Source organism: Podarcis vaucheri (genome assembly GCF_965113315.1).
Source record: "Podarcis vaucheri genome assembly, chromosome: 8".
Classification (NCBI taxonomy): domain Eukaryota; kingdom Metazoa; phylum Chordata; class Lepidosauria; order Squamata; family Lacertidae; genus Podarcis; species Podarcis vaucheri.
Window position 1 is genome coordinate 36,990,798 of NC_138766.1, and position 22,698 is coordinate 37,013,495.

The 22,698-nt window shown below is 37.9% G+C and overlaps 1 protein-coding gene across 6 annotated transcripts in view; it reads right to left on the bottom strand.

Annotated features, from left to right (window-relative positions):
- ATP9B (ATPase phospholipid transporting 9B (putative)) overlaps positions 1-22,698 on the bottom strand; it is a 115,103-nt gene that overhangs the window by 2,264 nt on the left and 90,141 nt on the right. For 5 of the 6 annotated variants that reach the window (XM_082234947.1, XM_082234951.1, XM_082234950.1 and 2 more), the window contains 16 exons: positions 21,414-21,526; positions 18,117-18,365; positions 11,762-11,923; positions 11,429-11,521; positions 8,836-8,919; positions 7,516-7,686; positions 6,492-6,590; positions 5,318-5,407; positions 3,785-3,929; positions 3,420-3,484; positions 3,002-3,157; positions 2,818-2,882; positions 2,262-2,370; positions 1,409-1,466; positions 856-1,059; positions 306-338 (listed from right to left, as the gene is read on the bottom strand). In XM_082234947.1, the coding sequence (XP_082091073.1) occupies positions 306-338; positions 856-1,059; positions 1,409-1,466; positions 2,262-2,370; positions 2,818-2,882; positions 3,002-3,157; positions 3,420-3,484; positions 3,785-3,929; positions 5,318-5,407; positions 6,492-6,590; positions 7,516-7,686; positions 8,836-8,919; positions 11,429-11,521; positions 11,762-11,923; positions 18,117-18,365; positions 21,414-21,526 (1,896 nt within the window). The remainder of the gene's footprint in view (positions 1-305; positions 339-855; positions 1,060-1,408; positions 1,467-2,261; positions 2,371-2,817; positions 2,883-3,001; positions 3,158-3,419; positions 3,485-3,784; positions 3,930-5,317; positions 5,408-6,491; positions 6,591-7,515; positions 7,687-8,835; positions 8,920-11,428; positions 11,522-11,761; positions 11,924-18,116; positions 18,366-21,413; positions 21,527-22,698) is intronic. The other variant, XM_082234948.1, reaches the window with a different exon arrangement.

Sequence of the window (22,698 nt, forward strand, 5' to 3'; positions counted from 1 at the left end):
AAATTAAAAGCAAATTTTGAACTTTGAAAGTTGAATTTTATGGATTTCAGGATTGTTGACACACTTTCACTGATATTTGCACATGTAAATTTAAATACATATTCAATTAAACAATTAAGAACCTGATCAGTCTTTTTCAATACAAATCCATTAAGATTCCAAGTAATTACCATGCAGTGGAATATGAAAAAAAACAACCTGTTTTTTCAATGCTAGCAAAAAGGGATGCCTGTTACTGTTTTGGCAAATTTGTCCTAGTGCTCTGTGGGGCACTTTACCTTTAAGAAAATAACAATTATACCTACCTAAGAAAGCTCCAAAAGACACTCTGCCTATACCTGCTCCGATAAGGTAGAAGAAGAAAGGACAGATTTATAGAAAAACAAGGAAATAAGAAGCAATATATAAAAAAGGAATGTGTTAAGTAAGAGAGAGCTGAAAGGTTTGAAAGTGGTTAGTAGTGTCTGAAGGCTGCTCTCCTACAGACCGTACCATTTCAGATTTAAAAATACATTCTGGAATATATTCTAAAAGTGAATGTTATTTTTAAGAGCTATGTTAGATAAACAGAAGACAGAGGTCAGTAACTCCATACCTCCAACAGCGTTTTTAATTTGAATGCTGTGGCGAAGAGGAATCCTAACAAAACCCCTTGTGATAAAGGCCAGATTTTTATATATAATGTAAGTTGCCTGGTATTACCTATGGCGACAGTCCATATATCTGGATCAAATTAATACAGCTGAATTGAATTCAGACAAAAACTACTGTCATACTGCTCACAGCTGTGTAAACATAGCACATCTTAAAACAGAACAATAGATACTACCCATTATGTAAGTGACAGCTACTCACCAAAATATTCATTTAGAAATGCAAGCGAGGCCACATAACAGCAAAGGCTGAAGATTTCAGCCACCACCATTAACCAATGCCATGTTCGTATGGTAAGTGCAACCATCAAAAGCTCAGTCAGGATTAGTGCAGTGAAAGAAATGGCAACAACATGGACAAATTCAGATTCGAAAAGCAAAAGAGCTCCATACATCAGAATGCCACCTGAGAAAGATATACAAGAATTTTAATAATGGATTCACTGTAGAGCTCATCTTCTTCATGCACGCTTAGTTACCACACTTCCACTCCTCATTCTAGGCATTCAGGGACTGCATGGAGAATATGCGAAAGGGGCTCAAACAGGCTTGGGGGGGGGGAATCAATGTTGAACTGCAATTAATAGGTCTGACACTACTTGAATATCATATTTCAAGATAAACATAAAGCAATTTTTTAAAGCCCTGTGGATGAAACGTTAAGTTTTGGAAATTTCATTGTGAAAGCTGAAATGGAACTGTTAGAAGACGGGGGAAAAATTTACTCAAGAAAAAAACCAAGTCAGATCTCTTACCTTGGTAAATACTGATTAAAACCCAGATGAGGAAAGTCTTAAATGACAAAGATCTTCCCTAAAAGAAACAATGAAAAGAAGTTTGTAAGCAACTTGGACACGGCAAAATATATTCAATTAGCAAAAAACCATGTATTTTTAATTATATATTTTGGGACTACAACGACCTCATTTTAAAAACAGAATATATGGGCTAAATTTCAGCAATTACATTTGGTACCTAAACTTAAAAGATATATTTAAACTTTTGCAAAAAAGATTCAATTTCCCTATTGAATATATAGTGCTGTGCTTCAATTTTGCAATAATTATAATCACTTCTGGAAAAAACAACCTCAGCTGTTGTTTTGAAAGGGGTGTTTGTTTTTCATTACTGATATAACACACAATTTCACATGCAACTATAATATGCCAAATGGTATCCATGGGCCATGACTTCGCACTGCACACAGGTGGAGCATTCTCCCATGTGGCAGGGTCTGGGAATCCACCAACCATCTAAATTACCCACAATGCCCCTGAATGATGATTCCCAGAACCAGCTGCAGTCAAGAGAGTGGGTGGACCAAAGCACCTACTACTTGGGTCCCAGCAGCTGCTCGAGGGTGCTGATGCTGGTCTTAATATGAAGAAACTGCCCAGTGATCAAGGCAAGATGTATATAATGTCAACTTATCACTATAATATTTTGCTCTGGAAGTGGCAACTCTTTTTGTAAACTGCTTAAAAAAATTTTTTACAATCAAATGGTGTACAAATTTTATGAAAGAAATGAACATAGGGCCAAGGGGGGGAAAGAAAAAAAAGGAAAGAAAGAATGTCGCCCACATGGACCCGTTTTGAAAACTCTTACCTTAGTAAGGTCTTTATAAAGTTCTGGATAAAGGAGTGCCATTTCCGGTTTCACATCCTGATCCAGCACTAAGGAGAAAACTGGGAACATCGTGTATATGGTTGCATACCTCAGGGAGAAATCATTTGAAAAATATTTTAAAATGTATCCTTTACATAAACTTGCTTTCACTTCCATAATAATATCTTGGTGCCCATACAAGCTATGGCGTATGTTGGTCTTGCTTTGAACATTTTTATCTTCACCAATCAAAACAACACAATCTGATTATGTATCTGTTATATCATTTATACTTAAGAGGGAGGTTCACAGGAACTCATGGCACATGCTTCAATTCATTGGTTTCTGTCTAGAATTAGTACTGTTTTTGAGGCCACAAGAAAAAAGTTATAGTGGCCACCTATAATGATAACATATTACATGCCATAATAGTGGTAACATAATGAAAGTTACTGTTCCTTATAACTAATAGCCATTATCATAATGATGAACACTGTAAACAAAAAACCAACACACCTCTGAAATAAGTTTTCGTAGAACTGAATCTCTTACTTACCCTACCATGAGGAAACCTTGGTATAAAGGAACGGATGCAAAATAGAAGACTGAAGAAAACACAGCCTAGAGGAAGAACACAGTATATTATATTGGGATTCTTACAGATAATCTGGGAAAATTATTTAAATGGCTAGAACAATGTTGGTAAACAGTTCACCATGAAAGCAAAAAGAATTAAATACCTGCATAGTTGAAATAATAAGGCCTCTGTGCATGACAAATTGACCAAGTGCTGCCGATCTTTTGTAACTATTTCGACCATGTACCATCAGCAGCCGGCCAATGTGTTTAAATTGTGTAATTGAAAAATCAGCAGCCAAAGAAGCTTGTTTCCCCTCCTAAATTGAAAATAAGAATCACACATTAAAAAAAAACCCCGATCAACACTGTAAACATCACCTTGGAAAAAGTACCATCTATTAACAGGTTTAATAATGAGCACCTCCAAATCTGAAAATTCAAGTGATGGGGATTTATACACAGCATGAATTTTTACTACTATGAGTAAGATATGCATATACCAAATGTATTTACAATTTTAACCAGTGGATTCCAACACATTATAAAGTATACATTTAATAAACTCTGTAATAAATATACCTTTCCTTCAATTCCAATTCCACAGTCTGCTGCCTGGATCATATTGACATCATTTCCTCCATCACCTGAAAAAAAGTACAATCACCTGTCACATTTTAGACCAGTTCCACAATCTTTAAAATTTGCTTGTTGAATTTAATTTCACTTGGAATTAATTTAGAGAGTTTGGATTTGATATCCCGCTTTATCACTACCAGAAGGAGTCTCAAAGCGGCTAACATTCTCCTTTCCCTTGGTTTGTATGAAAACAAATAAATGAAAATATAACATTTGCCTATTAAATTATCCAGGACAGTTCCTTGTACTTGAGAGGAGAGACATATCATTAGTTTGTCAACGGGAATAAAACCAGAGTGGATGCTTACCTATTGCACAAGTACGTTTTCCTGTGTGGTGTTGCAACAATTTTACTATGTGGGCCTTTTGGGTGGGTGAACATCGGCAGCATACTACAGCTGGACACTGACAAGCTAATTCCACAAATTCATGCTCATAGTATTTCAAGCAGACCTACAAAAAGCAACATATTGGGGGTTTACCACTTAACAGAACTCCAGCAGTATTTTTAGCTTAAACAACATAAGAGTTAGTTGAAAGTTGGATCACTTTTCAGTGCTATTCCCATGCACCAGAAGTACATGTACCATGGGCTATGGGCAAGCGAGAAAGAAATGGTAGATAAATGTCTGTTATTGTAAAGTCTAAAAGGCAGCTTGTTTCTTCATCAATGGAAATCACTGTTGTGTGTGAATGAAGGTGTAAGAACATACTATTTATCTTGGAACCTTTATTTTGATACAACACAAAATAGGATCTATTAGAGCATGTTAATACAGTACATGCTTTGAATGCAAAGGTTCAATTCATGTTATCTCTAGATAGAGGTGCAAAGGGCTTCTGCATGAAAACGTGAAGTGCTGCTACCAGTCACTGTCAACAAGACTGAGCAAAAAGACCAACTGTTTGCACAAGGCAGCTTCCTATGATCATGTCCATGACAGATATTCCTGACCTTCTCACAACTCACTGTGGGGCAAGTTCATCCTTCCCAACAGGAATAGACACTATATTGCAGGAACAAGAGACTTGCTCACGTATTGACTCCTTCTGCAGAACTCAAAAGGAGGAGCACACAGATTTGCTAGGGGACTAGCTGAGGGTGGAAATAATTTGTTCCTGAAAAGATGCAATCAAGAATACCCACAAATCACTCATGGACAACCCGCATATAGTACAAGACACTTAACAGAGTGTAATTATTGTTACATATCTGCTTAATGTTTGACTATATAAGCTACATTGTGTATGAAATGAATGTTTATTGCGGGTGGGATATATGGAGATTGTTTAACTGTTTTCAGAAACTATCCCCCCCCCCCAACACAAAAATGAGAATGCTGATTCTTAAACCTTTCCAGTAAAAATCTCCTTAGTAATTCCTGTGCCAGTGTCTCTGTAAATTGTAACTGGTAGCTTCCAAGCACACACTTATATTGCTGAATGGGCAGGGTAGGGCACTGCAACTCTTGGAGAGGCTCTTTCCCCCCCTTGGTATTTAAATTGGAGAATTCAACTCACAGAAAGTTATTATCGTCTTTGATATTATGAAATGACGAAGAAGTATTTTTGCAGAAGGAGGGTGATAACAAAGTTATACTCAAAATAGATCCATTTATTTCAATGTGTCCAAGGCTGGTATCAGATAACAGATATTCTGGGTAACTGTTCCTCAACTTGGTTTAATCTTACAGTATTAAGTGTTTTTGATGTAAAACAAACTGCAGACCAAAGGTGCTATTCGGGTCCTCTTTTGGCAGTCTGGTGGTAAAAGTACTTAGAATTAATCAATTTTTAAATTACCTTAACAGTACAGTCACTGACAAAAGCCAGGGCCTTACCTCCAGAGAGTCCCCAGATATTACCAATGCACAGTCATGTTTCCTTCTGAATGCATTTAGCTCCAAATGAGCTTCTCCACGACTTGTAACCTTAATTAAAAAAGATACATTCAACAGTTTAAGGTGTGACAGTAATATCTATCATCTATCTATCTATCTATCTATCTATCTATCTATCTATCTATCATCTATCTATCTGCTTTTTACTATGGTGGAATTACTCTGGTTTTTTCCACCCTTAAATCTCTATGAATCTCTTGCCTCCCACTGTAAATAAGATACAGCAATATCTGCAATGCTGAAGGGAAGCTGAGTAGGTGAAATTTTCTAAAACTCCCCTTCGGAATGATGCAAAGCTGGGGAGTGGGGAGAGAAGCAGAGATTGCACAAGTTGTAGCACATTGTCATAATGCTAAATCATGGTTTAGTGCTATATCGGACCAGGGCAATACTTCATAGAAGATGAAAAACTATTGGAATGAGAAACTGTATTCTACCCCAGGTTTTCCAAAGGGATAAGACATAAGGAATGTGGAGTTGAAGGGATAGCAAATACTGATAATTTCCAAAGTGGACATTTTCATGCAATTATAATTCCAAAAGAGGAAGTCATCATGCACTAAGTGAGAGTGGGAAACTTGCAAGGGGTACTCCAGGAATATGGGCATAGTCTGGGGAAAATGACTGTGTGAGCCAAACTGGATAAGCCAGCAGACCAAGATCAGCTCACAGACTGGAATTCCTCCATCTCTGGCCTTGACTATCAGAAAAAGCTGTCAATATGTTCTCAGTGTAGTCCGAAAGACACTAAGCTGGCTTTACTGCACTTTAGCTACCCTCTGACATGGGGTCAAATTGAAACAGAAGACTTTTTCCTGTATGTTTCACATTGACATGGTCTGTGCAGGCGCATAGTATGTGGGCATGTAGGTGCATGAGAACATGAGTATATGTGCATAATGCAACAGATGTCATGAAACATAAAAACCAAATTAAACTGGGGCAGCTAAGGGTGTATAGCATTCCCACTGGAATTCATTCTTTTACCATACTGTTTGTCTGTCTGTCTGTCTCATAAAATGAATGAACACTTATCATGCCTTTAGCAAACACCACAACAGTAGCAGACTTTGCTAAGGGTGACAAGAAACAAAGTACTGGTAGCAATACTTACAGGTCTGAAAATATGAATATCTTGTGCTCTGGATACTAGGTGAGAGCTTTTTGCAATACAAGTAGCTGTCTCCAATTTATCTCCTGTTAACATCCATATCTATGAAGTAATTGAGAGTCAGTTTAGTTGACTATTACTTGTCTATTGCGCACATAAAAAATGCAACTGTATCTCTGTCCTGAGAATTGTATTCAATTACTGTCTATCAAAGCAAATTCTTATTATATATCATTAACCAAAAATGTATAGGTCCCCTCTGCTAAGGATATGGTGCAGGGTCCAGCTGTTGAGGCCAGTAGTGGATGGTGCGATGGGACAGAATTGCTCACCTGACCTCTTAGCAGCAGAGTTGCTGCTTTATACTAAGAGTGGGAGGTACAAGTTTGTGGGGAGGTTGGGGCTGTGCAAATGCACTGGCGGAGTTAATACAACACTCCTGCCAGCATGTTCCACAGTGCTGAGCTCCCCACCATCTTTTATCTCCCACTCACTTTCCCAGGAAGCAGCAGGGATTCACCAGCCAAGAGACTGGGTGAGCAGCACTACTCCTGCCCTCGCCCCGTCTGCTCCTGGTTGAGGCTCTGTGTAGGAAGAAGGGGTAGTTTAGGTTGATAGGACGAAGGTCATGTGAAGTAAGTCAGTATTGTCATACAAACAGATGTGTCTGTGGCTGCATTCATGGAATATTTCACAGAGGAACATTTTATGACAGTTGCAGGTACAGAATATATTTATGTGTACTTTTGTGTACATTCTTCGTGGAATAGTTATCTATTGCTGTAATAGTTAAATAAGTCTTCCATGAGAAGTGACAACATGGGTATAAGAGAACTGAGCTGGGCTTCTCCTTTCTCTCTCTCTTTAGTTCTGCGGCCTAATCTGCAGGAGCTTATCCAGTATCCAAACGCTCCTTCTCACATGGGAGCAGGCTCAATCATTTGCTATTCGTGGAAATAAATCTACCATGCAAAGACAACAAATTTAAAGAAACAAGTTTACTATCTGACAAAACAAAAGCTAGTACCTTTATTCCAGCGTTTCGGAGCATCTCCAGAGTTGGCCTGACATCAGCCTGTAGCTGATCTTCAACCCCAGTGAGACACAGTAATTCCATTTCTCTTTCTAAACTCTCCACAACGGCGGCCACCTTGAGGGTTCTGTCATGTATACTTAATTTTGCTTGGTTGTATCGATTCTATTTACAAGACAAAAATCCGACTTTATATACATAAAAGGTTTTTACTTGTTGCCAACTGGGACACTATCGTAAGGATGTAAGAGCAGTCCTGCTGGGTTAGTCCAGCACTCTGTTCTCACATGGGCCTACCTCAACACAACAGCATTCCTCCCACTTGTGATTCACAGCAACTGATATACAGAAGCATATTGCTTCAAGAGGCAGAACATAGGCATCACATTTAGCAACCACTGATATTCTTATGCTCAATTAATATCTTAAATAAGTGATTTTCAACCTTTTTGAGTCCATGGCTCCCTTGACCAACTACATTGTTTTTGTGCCACCCCTGTGGAGCTCAGGAGCCCAGTTATGTCACCCCCTTGCCTGCAGAGCTGGCAGCCGCTCACCCTTTTCCAAACACCCTCACTTGGGAGTTCTCTGGGGAGCCGCAGCTGCCACTCCTAGTCTCTGAGCTGCCCCCCTTGCCCCAAAGGGAGGTGCCTCCTCACACTGCCCCACATGGGCCTGGGAAGCACCCCCTGGCCAGCCCCAGAGGCACCATTCGCCTAGGAAGCTTATAGCCTGGGACACTACAACAGTTGTGCAAGCCTTTGGGAGCCAGAGACGCGAGAAGGCATTAGAAGGGAAGGAAAGAGGGACAGAGGCCAGTGTTCTTGCAGCACCCCAGACCATCATTCAAGGCACCCTAGGGTGCCACAGCACATTGGCTGAAAACCACTGTCTTAGAGGAACAACATTTCATAGCTCAATGCTTAGGAGACAACAAGCCTGAAAACTTAAATATGAGGCTTCAACTGTTGACAGCCTTCCTTGCTGCCAGATTTTCTCCTCCACTCAGAGATTAAGTTTGAGAAGAGGGCAAGAGCTGTGACGATGGAGGGCTGGTAGGTAGCTTCATGGGGCTCAGTGTCTTTTCAAGCTTTCTTGAGAAAAGTCCAAGCTTTCTCAGAGTTTTCTCCTAAAAGCCAACAAATACTGAGCCTATGATGAAACAAGCTAAAGTAGATCTCACTCATCATTAGTCTGTATTAGCCAGAGGTTTAACATTCTAAATTATTTTGAAACACTGAAGTATTTTGGATTAAGTGTGTTGTTAAACCCAGAGTAATACAAAAACATCGGTATAGTATGAGGGTTTTTTACCTCAAAATCCTGATACTGTTCTTCGGTTAATGATTTTTTGGCAACAACCAGAGTGCGTAGTCCTTCTCTTGCCATGTTACCACACTAAAATTGAATATAATAAACAATAAAGCATAGTTATAAATCATGCAGAAATATCTTTGCAAGTGATAGGGGCCCATTCACCAAACTCCGATTAATAGGCTTTGATATTGCAAATGAACAATCAATGTGAAAAAACTCTAAGGCTGGAAATGATGCAACATCATTTTGCAAGTTTCTCCCAACTATTCAAGGGAGAGTTACACCAGCTCCAGTCCTTTCTGAAAGGGTGGGTTCAGAAGGTGGTTCTGGAGGATGGCCTTTTCCACCCCAGAGGTACTGGCCTTTGTGCCGCTTCAAGCTTCCAGCCTCTCACATTTCTAATGCTCACTTACATCTACTATTCAAGAGAGGCAGTGGAAACCTGAAAGAAGTGGCTGGAGGCAGTTCTGGGAGGGCAAGCAAATAAACTTAATCCAAATAATATAGAAGTATATTGCTTGAGAAGACCACCGATGTGGTTTGCAACCAGTTTTTAACAGGATTACTCTACAGTTGAAGTGCCTGGGGGCAGAGCTTGCTTGTACACCCTGCTCCCACCCCCAGTTTAACCTTTTACATGTTCAGACAGATGCCTGAACAAAGTTCTAGACTCAGTGTTATCCTTAAAACATATAAAAGTTAACATGCTAAAACAGATTGAAATTACTTCAACTTTCTAAGCATCTGGGCATCTAAGCATCTACAAGCTGCAGGTTATCTCTGTGGTTAGGCATGCCTTTCAATTAGCTGAAGCTGGTAGCTAACTGTAATCCTATCTGGAGAAAACTGACCAGGCTTCAGCAAAACATACACTGGTTACATTCGGTCTAGGCTAATCTATATAGTGAGTGCTTCCTTTAAAGGCAACCTAGAAGCTTCATCAACTGCAAAATTCAGTCATAAGAATGATTACTAGGACTAGGTGGTTTGATCATATGATAAACTGATTTTTCATCGTCTGCATTTGCTACCCATTCATTGGTGGTTTCAATCTGAAGTGCTAGTACTAGCCTTTAAATCCCCAAACAATTTGGTAACAGATTATTTGAAAGATTGATTTCACCCATGTAAATCTGCAGGACCATAGGAGGCCCCTTTCTAGGACCCAACACTAAGGTCTATCAGGTTGGCATGTACCAGGGTGAGGGCCTTTTCAGAGGTGGAAGTCCCTCTCCCAGTAATTATTTGCCCTCCTGTCTTAGTCCTTTAAAGCTGCACCCAAATACTTCATGTAAATTTATCCAAGCCTTGTATTGATTTTACTGCTGTCCCCTCATAGATGTTTTACTTTGATGTTTTAAAAGATTTAACATGTTTAATAGGTTTGTTTTAAACATTTTTATTGAAAAAAATGTGATGACTTGCCATTAAAGGTGGGATAGTACTATATTAAATACATAAATTGATAGTAAAATTGATAGTACAGACAAGTAAGTGTCCTGGAAGTTCTATATAAAAATAGCAAATAAAGTTGAAAATAAGGAAGCTTAATTGTGAATATTCAACCAAACATTTATGTGGGCCTCTACATAATTTTTAAGCCATTGCTTTATTTCAACAAGTTTCATTTCTGCCCACCCAAGTTACACATATTTAAAATGATTTTTAAGTTAGTTTTACAGGCTAATGTATCTGTGTGTCATATGAGAATTACTATTACCATAGCATAAACATGATTGGCAGTAAGTTTATTTTGTTAAATTAAAACACAAGAATTAAAAATAATACAAAACAGCAACATTAATGATTCTTCAAAATGCTTGATGCTCTCTGTCTAGTGCAAAATGATTATTGATTTGACCTCATAATGCTAAATAAATTAAGCAAGTATTTTACAATTAATTGTGCATCATTATCGCCAAAAGTAATTTTTATGACACTTTATTAGCTCTTCAGGGAGTTTAATTTATTCATGCCCCTGATTAAATCAAACTGCCTCAAGCAGGTATTGATTTATATTGCCAATACCATTATGAACATGCATTGTGTGATCATCACATTACCATATTGTCTATATGTAAGGTCAAATTAAGACAATTGCTGGTGTCTAGTACAGCAACACAGTGCAACGTATTTAGTTTGTGAAAATAAATTTATTTATAATGTTACAGTAAAAATGTATGGTAGTTAAAAAGAAAATAAAAGAAAAAAGTTGGGTGCATCTAAAGAAGCTCTTTCAACCTCATTTTATATGTTTATTTGTTCTGGAATGAATTCTGAATACTTAAAAAAGACATCCATCTGTTGTTTAATTTGAGAGTTAACTTTCTTCTTCTTTTTGCATTATACAAAATTTCTAAACCACTGCAACTCTTTAAAACCTATTAGTGATACACTTAATTGCATTTCCCAATCCATTATTTCTTTGGTTCATTATTTCTATCTTTGAAGCAGACAGATGTTATTGGACTGGAAGCCATTACTATTTTGCTTCTGTTCTTTAATTTCACAGTTCTACATTTCCTTATGACAAAGTAAAACAGTTACTTTTTCTCTTCAAATTGAAACAACTGTTTTTAACATTTCTTACCTCCTCTTCTAGCCAGTCATTATACTGAACAATGGAGGACATTGCAACATCTGCACCTTTCATGTAAAACGTAATTTCACCTGTAGATTCATCCTGCGGGGGAAGATACTATAGATTAGAAAACAGCATAGTTTACTCATACCACAGGCAAATACCCATAGCCTTTGGTAAGTTATTACCAAAGACATAAAGTATTTGAGGAGGACAAATCAATATTATTCACATAGTTAGCCAACTTTTATATTTGAAAACTTATATACATTTTCAAAACAATAAATTTTCATAAATATATGACCTGCAAAACAGATGAAGAAAAATACTGACAAAACTTACTCTCACTATGATTCCCATTCGTTTGCTTTCAGATGTAAAAGGGAAAATTTGCAGAATATAGTATGTCAGAATCTGTCCACTGGGGGTTTTCAGCTGCATTGAAGTTAAATCCCTGCTCACCAAAGTAAGACCAACACTTTCTGTCCATTGTACCAGAGCAACCTATAAAGAGAAATAAGTTTTGATTGTCAATTGTATCCAGTGCAAATAAAACTGCACTCAAACAATTGTCTATGATTAATTGTAGAAATCTAAAAACTTAAAAAGCCAAATATTTTTTGTACCATATATAAGCCGAGGTATGAAATACCAGGCCAACAAAATCCCTTAAGGATTACAGTATACAGTGGTAACTTGGAAGTCGAACGGAACCCATTCCAGAAGTCTGTTTTACTTCCAAAACGTTCCAAAACCAAATAACGGCTTCTCATTGGCTGCAGGAAGCTCCTGCAGCCAACCAAAAGCCGTGGAAGCCCCGTTGGACATTCAGATTCCAAAAGAACGTTTGCAAATCGGAACAATCCCTTCTGGCTTTGCGGTGTTCAGAAGTCAAAACGTCCGAGTTCCAGGGTGTTTGGGATCCAAAGTATGACTGTACAGGTATTCATAAATCCATTACAAGCTCATAACTGTTTCCCATACAGTTTGGTACCAGTGACGTGTATACCTTTTTATGCTGGAAATTGAAGGAATCTGAAACACTCTATAACAGCCTGGTTCAACACGCGGTCCAAAGGCCACATGCAGCCCTCAAGGCCTTTTTTGGCAGCCCTTGATAACATTTGACCCACCGCCCTCATGCTGCCTTCCCAAAACCGGGTTAATGAGGCTCTGGGTTTTGGTAAGGAGGTGTGAGGGCTCTGCCAGGTTCCTACAGTCCACCCATCTCCTTTCCAAAGCTTAGTTACCTTCAGGACGGAGGTAGGAAGACTCTAGGACCCTGCCAAAGCCTCATGCCTTCTCCTCAAAGCCCACTGATGTGCTTACCCAGCTTTGGGAAGGCAATGTGAGGACTGGGGAGCATCAAATTTTAGGCTCGCTCCTCTCCTCCCCCCCCCCCCCGCCCCAAAGGACAGTATTCCATGTTGACGTTCTCTTGTGGCCCACTTGGTATGAAAATTTGAGCTGCCCTGTTCTATAAAGAACCCAAAGAAGAGGCTACCTAAACTGACCTACCTTCATTAGGCATGCATCAGGAAATAGATGTTACTAGTAAGAAATGAAGAAAGAACTCAGTGCCTAGTAATTAATGAGCAAAGTTTATCTGAGTATAGTTGGGGGGGCAGTCTGAACGATTTGCTGCTGCATGCATATTATTGTAAGCACCAGTAAATTAAAATATGGTGAAATGATTATTATATGAGAATATAATAAAGAGTCCAAAATAAATACACTTTAAAATGCCATTTTCAGATGCACAACAAAAGCTGTTTTAAGTTTGTCTAACAAGCTCACTATATTAGCTGCAAATGATCCAATACTCCAAAGGTTAATTTTCAATTTTCACAGTGAAAGGTTACTATTACATTCTGACCTGTAAATTGCATCTTTCCGTTAATACCCTATCATCTCATTTGTGTCCCTTTGCAACGAGGACTTGAGTGTTCTATATTTGGTGACTCACATCTGTTTATTATTTAGTTTATGCTTGGCTTCACATGCAAGTTGAGTTGGCAGTTTATAGCACAGCTACATTTTAGATAGTTATACCTGTGCTAACAGATAAGGTCAAGGAGCCAATAGAGAAGAATCACCAGGCTTTTGCATTTATTAGAGAATCCCAAAATTTCAGTATCTGGTAGTTCAGTCACATATGTTAGCCTATCAACAGTACTCAAAGGCTTGGATCCTAATCTTCTGCTTCATTTATAGGAAGAAGTTTCTTTTGATAAAATGAAGTCAGGCTCATGGAAGGGTCCATGAGTGCAATTAGGATGAGAGCCGTAACAACCTAGAATACAGTGTCTCCTGTGCTACCGCAAATCATTTGGCCTTGCTCCAAATGGAAATGGAACAGGAAGAAAACTTCTTAAGGGTGTCTTGCCCTTTTTTCTGACTCAAAAGAGAGTTGGCAACTGAAGCCCTTCATGTCATTCCACAACTGAGTGAAGCCCAAGGTGCTCTAGTTTGGTGGTGCCCCCCCCCAGCTGTGGGATGCTCTGCTCCCTGTGGCACAACTGGTACCAACACTGTTCAGTTATCTACACTGACTGAAACCCCATCTCTTCTTCCAGCTTTTTGGTGGGGATGGGGGCTGAGCCTAGCATTCTCAGAGGAAGCAGATTACAAGTGATGAAGGTTTTGAGATGGTTTTACTGACGGATTTTATATTATGTTTTTATATTGTGGTTATTTTAAGGTGACCAGCCCTGAGATTATGTACAATGAAGGGCAGAATATAAATCTTTCAAATATATAAAACAAAAAGCCTTCCCTGTCCCCAAATTAGGTTGCTGATAAAAAAAAAAGTTTGGAGGAGAAACAGGGAGTGGATTTAAAAAGTGAGTTCAGTTCTGTACTAGAAACTAATTCTTATGCTGAGCTTGCGCACAGATCTGCAATTTCTGAAATTATACACACACACACACACACACACACACTAGATGCCACAAGCCTTGGGTCTGCCCCAGCTCTAATTTAGAAATGTAACAACAGCAATTTTAACAATTGTGCAATTCAGCAATTTTAAGAAGTAATATTTCATATGAAATGTGGTCACTGTAAAATTCCTTCTGGGAAAAATATTTCACAATCACGTCACAATGTAAAATGAAGCTTTTCCACTCTAATTTGCATATGAATATCTTATCTTTTTTGTGAACATTTTTATTAAACTTTGTATTACTTTTTATTCTACTTTACTTCCACTGCTCTTCCCTCATCATGTCTTCACAAAATATTAAAATCATGTTTAATATTTCAAATGTTGGATGTTTTGGTATATGCGTGTAGCAAATAAGTAGCTAGTTCATTAGAATTAGCCATCATTAAAATTGTGACTAATCCATCTTCACTGACCAAAGAGGGGCAAAGGTCTTCAAAGGCTCCTGTTCATAGTAAGTCTCTGAATTATTTGGGCTTGTGACCTTTGAACTTATTGCTCTATTTACTAAGTTCATATCCTTTTATGACTGTTCATTTCATTAGTTTATCACCAACTTTCTATGATTTAACTGGGCATACATGTATGATAACAGAGCATCAGCATTAGGTTTCATCAGTGGAATTCTCAATATGTTCCCTTTCCTTGGTATGCTGTAGAGGGCACAAGGAGTAGACAAATGAAACTTTCCATTCTTTCAGAGAAAATGAAATATTGATCACTTATCATAAGAAACAATGAGCTTGGCATAAGTAGAGCTCATGCTATGAATACAGAATAAGTTACTTATCTGAAACTACAGTAGCTACATGCATTATAATGAAGCTTCCTATTGGTCTTAATTCCTTCAAAATTTGTTAACAGACATTTCAATGCCCATGAATATTGTGCATACTATTCATTCATTTATTGTGGAATGCTTTCAAAATATTCTGTGAAGTTTTATTGTTTTAGCAAAAGAATGATATATGCTCGAACTATTTACATATCTTTTCTTGATTGTCGGCTGCGAACATTTTCTGCAATCTTAAGACTATATGGTGCCTGCTGCAAAGAATACTAGTATATGCTGTCACATAAGGAAATGCGATCAGCTATAAATTATCAGAAAACACTGCATTGTTTAAAAACATTGAATGCATAAAACCAGTCTGTCAAATGATACTGTTGCTTATTAACCAAATATGTTTTGATAGGTCAACAAATGAGGTTAAAAAGAAAACATCAATTGAACCATTTCCCTAAATAAAGCTCCAGGGTGCAATATTCACAGCAGTATATTCAATAAAAATGCTTTTAAAATGGTAGTTGTGTGATTGGGAAACATTGCATCATCTGTCAACCTAACTGCAAGAAAGTTCAATAAGCTAAATAATGAACCATTTACATTATTTTCCTTAGGCTCCAGTGATTTGCAAGGATAGCATCAATAGAGCTCTTTAAAAAATTATGATAAAGACCTTCTGGTCTTTTCAGTTCCAGCTTTATTTTTGTGATGCAAAGATTTTTAGGTTATCTGAACATTTTCACAACTTTATTTTTGCTTATGACTAACACTTTTTTAAAAATCCTCAAAAAACAAATTTTGCAAGAATTTCAGGAGACATAAAGTAATTGTAATGATCACAAAGTAAAGCTGATATTCACTGAGGATGGTACCTGACTAGATTGTATTCAGAACAGATACACTAAAATGAACAGACGTAAAGCTGGTCATGTATAACTTAAGTCCATTAATTCCAATGGGTCTATTCTGAATTTTACCTAACCAGACACCACCATAAGATTATTCCTTTCATTTTGTCCAATTTCTACTACAGCAAAATTAAAGGGTGGCCTCCAACAGCACCAGCCCTCTTGCAAATGGACTTCAGCTTTCTCAACAGGACTCCCTTCTTCTCCTTTTTCTCATATCCACAAAATCTGTTTTACAGGGTTGGGGCACCCTCTGGAGCAGATAGGGGCACAGGGGTGGCTGCGGAATGAAGAAGAAAGGGGAGTCCGCTCATGTGAGATTGGCAATGGCTGATAATGGATATATGTTGTGATCATGCATATCAAGGCATGTGAACTGTCTCTTGCTAAAATGGTAACTACCAACTGGTAAGCTTGACATCGATACCAGGTATCCTACAAAAGGTATCTACAAAATGGCTTTCAAATTTAAAACCAAGAAAACATAGTAGAATAGAACAGAACAGAACAGAATAGAATAGAATAGAATAGAATAGAATAGAAGGAGACAATTAAAATAACAGCAGCACTTCAGTGATAAAAGAGTAATCCACTAAAATACTAGCTACCAGACCATCTCAGACTTCATGAGCCCAGCAAATGCTATTCTTAAAAAAAGGCTCAGACAGCATTTACCATACTCTCCTAGGCAGAAAGTTCAGGGGGGCTGGTACTGCCAATGAGAAGGCCTCAGACCTGGAAGCACCCAAAGCAGAGCACCCTCAGCTTCAGGTACCCACTACAGAGTGTTTTCTACCCGTTACCCCTGCCCCCAAATTCAAATTTAATAAATTCAGAATACGATAAACAATTCAATATATATGTAGCTAACATGCAATTTTTAAAAAAGGAAAATCAAACGGTTTTCCTTTGTGAATTCGGAACTAATTATTTAAACATCATTACTGAATTTTATAACCAGAGTTCCCAGCTCATTTAACTGTAGTTACATAGACCCATGCTCATTCAGAAAAATCATTATATGTCAATTATATTGTGGTTTATGTATATGCTGATTTTTGGTCCCCAAAGTGGTAAACAGAACAGTAATACGAAGAAATGTACAATAAAAATACAATAAATATGATGGCTAGCAAAACAATACAAAACAGCAAATAAATGCTGGATAGTGCCTGACCTAGGTGGTGAACCAGCCAAAATATAATGGTGAATGACTAACCTGGCACTGTCTCACTCAATCCAGTGACTACCTTTCATTCAGTCTTCAGCGTTGTCACTATTCCCTTCTTGTTACATCAGGGCACACAAGCAGGCCCTATGCCCTAAATGGCTTCTCACCAGGGTCCTTGCATAAAGAGGCTAGCCCCTCACCCTCACTAAATAAATGAGTTTGTTTCCAACCATGGGCTGGATCCAAACATGACCTTCCTCAGATGGATTTAACCACATGAAGATATATTGTAAAGATTGCCACACCATCTAACATTGAGTTGGCAGATGAATTTTCCTTTAAAATCACAGTATTTCAGAGGCTCTTGTATTCTAAACATATCAAACTACGTATCTGCACTTTGTGTGCCATTAATTGTTGGAATGATATCAATGCTTCTGCAGTTGTAAATGTTGTTATGCTCTATTCTAAGCATTGCAAATACAGTATAGCAAGGAGAACCCAGTTGTTATTTACTACATTTCCTGTAAAGGTAAAGGCAAAGGTACCCCTGAGTGTTAGGTCCAGTCGCGGACGACTCTGGGGTTCCGCACTCATCTTACTTTACTAGGCCAAGGGAGCCAGCGTTTGTCCGCAGACAGCTTCTGGGTCATGTGGCCAGCATGACTAAGCCGCTTCCAGTGAAACCAGACCAGCGCATGGAAACACTGTTCACCTTCCCGCAGGTACCTATTTATCTACTTGCACTTGACGTGCTTTTGAACTGCTAGGTGGGCAGGAGCTGGGGTTAAACAATGGGAGCTCACCCTGTACATTTTCTGTAGCAAGTGACAAATATAAATAGCACAACTTAGTTGAAAATATAAAAATTATGATGGAAGCCTTACCTCATCAGGGCTAGAAGCTTGGTAAGTTCTGTTTTCATCACTGAAGTCCTGATCTACCTCAGCATATTCTGTTTCTCCAGTTACTCCTGCTCGGGATTCATATACAGGTGTAACATTGTGACACAACGCAATAGCTTTTACTGCTTCGTGTATTCGACTGCTGACAGTTTTGCGAACTTTTGGTGCAGAAGACTGCATCTTTCTGGAAGGTGTTGAACTTGTACCATTTCCACTTGCCTGGGAGTGCACCTTTAAAATATACACAGAATAACCGGATCAAATAAAAATATAGCTCATATATATATTGCAGCAAGGGTGAGAAACTTCAGGCTTGGCCTTCCAAGCCTCTTTGTGGAATGAGGATAGCTGGCCATATATCTATATTTATCTATACGTGTGTGTGTGTGTAAACTTATGGCTTCTGTCATAAGTAGTTTACTCTACAAAGGCAAAACTCGCATCCATTGCTCTGTCCACTTTCACCTGTGAACACACCGACCACTGGAAAACAGCCCCTGGAAGCTGCCCACAAAAGAATGAAACCTGAGGGAATGAAAGGCTTCCCCATCCTTGCATTACAAGTATGAGTTGAAATTGTAGTTTCTTGCCAAGAATACCTCGCAGGTATTTTAAAACATGTTTGTTATGGTGTCCACTTTATTAAGCTTCCCTGGCCTTATAATTCCAGTAGGAAATGAATATATTTCAGACAAATTCTTCAAAGTGAGTTGCAAAATATTGCTCCTCAAAATATTGAGGGATATTGTGAATTGAACAGAGCTTCAGGTTACATGCTTTCTTATAAAGCTGGGGGATGGAGAATAGAAAATTACATATGACTCTTCCATTAAGCAGGGATGTACTGCTTTAGGGTAATTTTTCATGTTACTTTTCCTGACGTGTTGCCAAGAGGGGTACTGGGAAAGCCAGAAGATGTTTATTTGCACCTTCCAAGCTGTCAAAGGTGACCAGGATTTCAGGAGTTGACTATCCACACGTTATAAAACCTTGTGGCTTCAGGCTGTTTTCAATATGTACTTTAAGAGTATGCATCAGGAAAGTTAACACGGGAAGAGTTCCAAGATGGATTGCACCTTGAGAACACAGATGGTCCCTGTTATATACATGGAGAACACAGATTTTACTGACTGCTAGATTTTATTATTTTTCAATGCCACAGTAATGTGCTGAAGTACAGGAGGAATTTTCTCTTGTAGTAGTCACAAATGTGTCTGTAAAAAGGCAAGATAATGCATGCTAATGTTAATACTTCTTGGAAAGAGATATTTTAAGCTAGTATTACTAAACAATTCCTCTCACCTCACTTGTATTTTCAAACCAACTTTTTGTTCTCTATAGGGTAACACCACTGAAACCCCGTTTGGCAAGCAAGCATTTCTTTTTGACTCCATGTACTGATCCACTGAACCGTGAATATTCTGCCCATCAAATTACAGTGTAGTCTAATAAAGGGTTTAACTTTCTGATCATCTGGCACTGCTTTTCAGCTACTGCTTTAAACCTTTGCATTTACATTCTGCTAACACTGATGCCATTATAGCCACAAATAAATTAAGCTGATTTACTCCTTCTGAATTATGTTATGTTTATTGATGCTTGTATAATTTAATTTCACACAAATTCCATTAAAGATTATGCCCTCTATCACAAAATGCTTCCAGTGGGGAAATATAATCAGGTTATAATAGATTTGTGTGTTGCATTAGAGTGGACCTACTTGACTATTGTCATCTTAATAATAAAACTGAACACAAACAAGGGGAAAAATCAATGCCACGCAAGAACTACTGTATAACTAGCTGCTTTAATAATCATTGTTTAAATAAAACAATATGCCATACATACTTTTGGAAGCAACAACAATTAAACCATTATTTCCCAAATGATGGCTATTTCTCCATTTTTCATACTAAGAAAGTATGGCAGAATTAAATTTGTTTATTAGGATATTTATAACTGGGGGGCGGGAGAGAAATTTTACTAATAAAATAATTCTTTCTCAAACGAAAGAAACTATCATGTGTTGTTTTTTTAATTGCAAAGCCTTTGATTTTAAATATGCTAAAATCCTCCAGTTTGTTCTCTACCCTTCATTTCAAAGTTAGTTTAGGCTCTGAAAGAGTGAGGATGTATTAGGTAAATAAAGCAGATCTTTCTGCCTGGTGGTTGTAACAGCAGCATAATGTATGCATGCACTAACAACTATCAGCTAAATCTCAGTTTCAATTAAACTTGTATGGATGCATGTTAGATATTTTTTGACCTACATGAGGTTGGAAGCATTTTCTTACAAAGAGAATATAATGCCACAAACATGTATCCCAAATTAACAAACATACTTTGGCCTTCTCATATGGATCTGTTCTGTAAAACGTGCAAGCCCCACTGCACTTAAAGGGGGGAAGACCACATACAGAAACCCAATAAAAAAGTAACATTGATGTTTTAAATTATCTGAAAGTTAAAACCTTGTAAAATGAAAAAGATGTCACAGAAGGGAGATGGTACCACTTATCAGTAGTCTATGGTAGGTTTCATTAAAATGGTTGGAGCTTGCTTAGTTTGTATAGCACAGAGAACTATGAGCCAGAGAAGTTCCCAGTTTAAATCTTTCCTTAGGCATGAACTCACTTGGTGCCTCAAGCAAACCCCCATCTCAGTTATTTTCCTATATCTGTGTAATGGGGTTAAAAGTACTGGAACATTCTGTGCTGAAAGTATATGAAATAATCACTCTGGGTGAAGACTGTTAGTTGACAGCTTGAAAAATCCTTTAACAAAAGTCCTGGAGATGTTTATAAAAATATAAACTGGGATGAAGGAATGGGAAATTTTTTTATTTTTTTTTTTTTTAAATCTGACTTTTCAGCAAAATAAGATACTGTATCTTGGCATTCCGCCAACTTCCCCATCACCTCCCCTCTCCCAGTATCTGCAGTGACACTGGTGGCAGGACGTCAGTAAGTGCTGCCACCCCACCCTCCACTTCTGCAGTCTGATGGTCTTATACTAAGGTAGATTGGTTTGATATGACAGGAGGTACGCTGTGGTTAGCGAAGTGAACTTTGCAGTTCTTGTTACTGCTGTGTTTCAGGACCCTTCTTTTGCAATGCAAGCATGAAGGAAGATCTTGCAGCTCTGACCAACTTGGTAAAATTAAGACAATGAACATCAAGAGCATTGGGATTTTTTTATAGTACACATTTTTCAAAAACCTATATTTGGCTCTGAGATTGTTTTACAGCAGTAGTAAGGAAAGTGACAAGCACAAAATACCTGGGAATAGGAATTGATAATATGATTCTGAATTTCATCCATTGTATCTGTTCCATATGACACAGTGCCGAGATGGAGGCGTTTAAATATCATCTCATTCTGGGTAAGTGTACCTGTAATATAAGCATCAAATATCCAGCTCAAATAATCAGTTTCTTTATGGGAACTTTCTGCCATCCTAAAGAGCCTCCCATGTTACTGGTTTTTTTAATGTATCTCAGTAAAACTGCAATCCTATACCCACTTCCCTGGGAGTAATAAACAGAACATGAAGGCTGCTGTGAAATTAGGCTCAGGATTAGAATATAATTGTCAAGCTCCAGTATTCTCAAGGTAGTTGAGCTGATCAGCAGATACCCCTATCAAGACTAGAAATTAACTCTGGTTCTCTAGTAAGACCTGACAACACTACTGAATACATAGTTTTGTGTTTTGTTTTAAAGCACTCAGTCTGGATAGTGGGAATGTATATATATTTTCACTTCAACTATTATTTAAACAAAGATGGCTCCATTTATTTTAAGTGTTCACAGTACTAAGTTATCCCCAGAGGGAATAATACAGTCCAGTTTTCCCCTCCACACCTTTATGCATAAGCACTTGTCTAGCTGTTGTGGAGAATAGGGGTTCTTGGCACAGTCTCAATATCTCTGTCCAGCCCATCCTTTTTTATTAATAAAAGAATGTGAATAGATGGAAAAGGGCATGGAAACTGCACCCAGGACTCACCTTCAGCCTGGTGAGGCCAGAGTGCTTGGGCTGTACACACATCAAAAAGCTAGAAATGAGGTTACATTATGTGTTATAGGAATCTTAACATGGGCAGCGGCTGAACTCTAGCTTTAAAAAAAATAAATTTTAAAAAATGCATCCATAAATTATCTAAGAGTAAATTACATCAGTAAATAATCTAAGAGTAAATTACATTTATTGATGCAAAAGGAGCCAGATGAAAAACATTGCCAGTTTGGATGTGAAAATATGCACATATACAAACATTTTAAGATACTGGCACTAACTGATTGGCTACAGTCTTCATTAGTTAACAAAACATCTAAGTGTTAAAAAATACTACAGTCCTAAATTACTTGAGTGTGTAATTTTCTGGACCTTTGTGACAGATTTCACACTTCTATAGTTTCACTAACTATCTGTGCTATAGAAAAAAAGTATACAATGTTTTAATTTATATTTTATCGAGAGTAGTGAGTGTCTGAAATTATTCGCACAGTAAGGCACGCCAGTATACATTCAATGTGTTCCAATGAGATTTAAGCATGCTTAT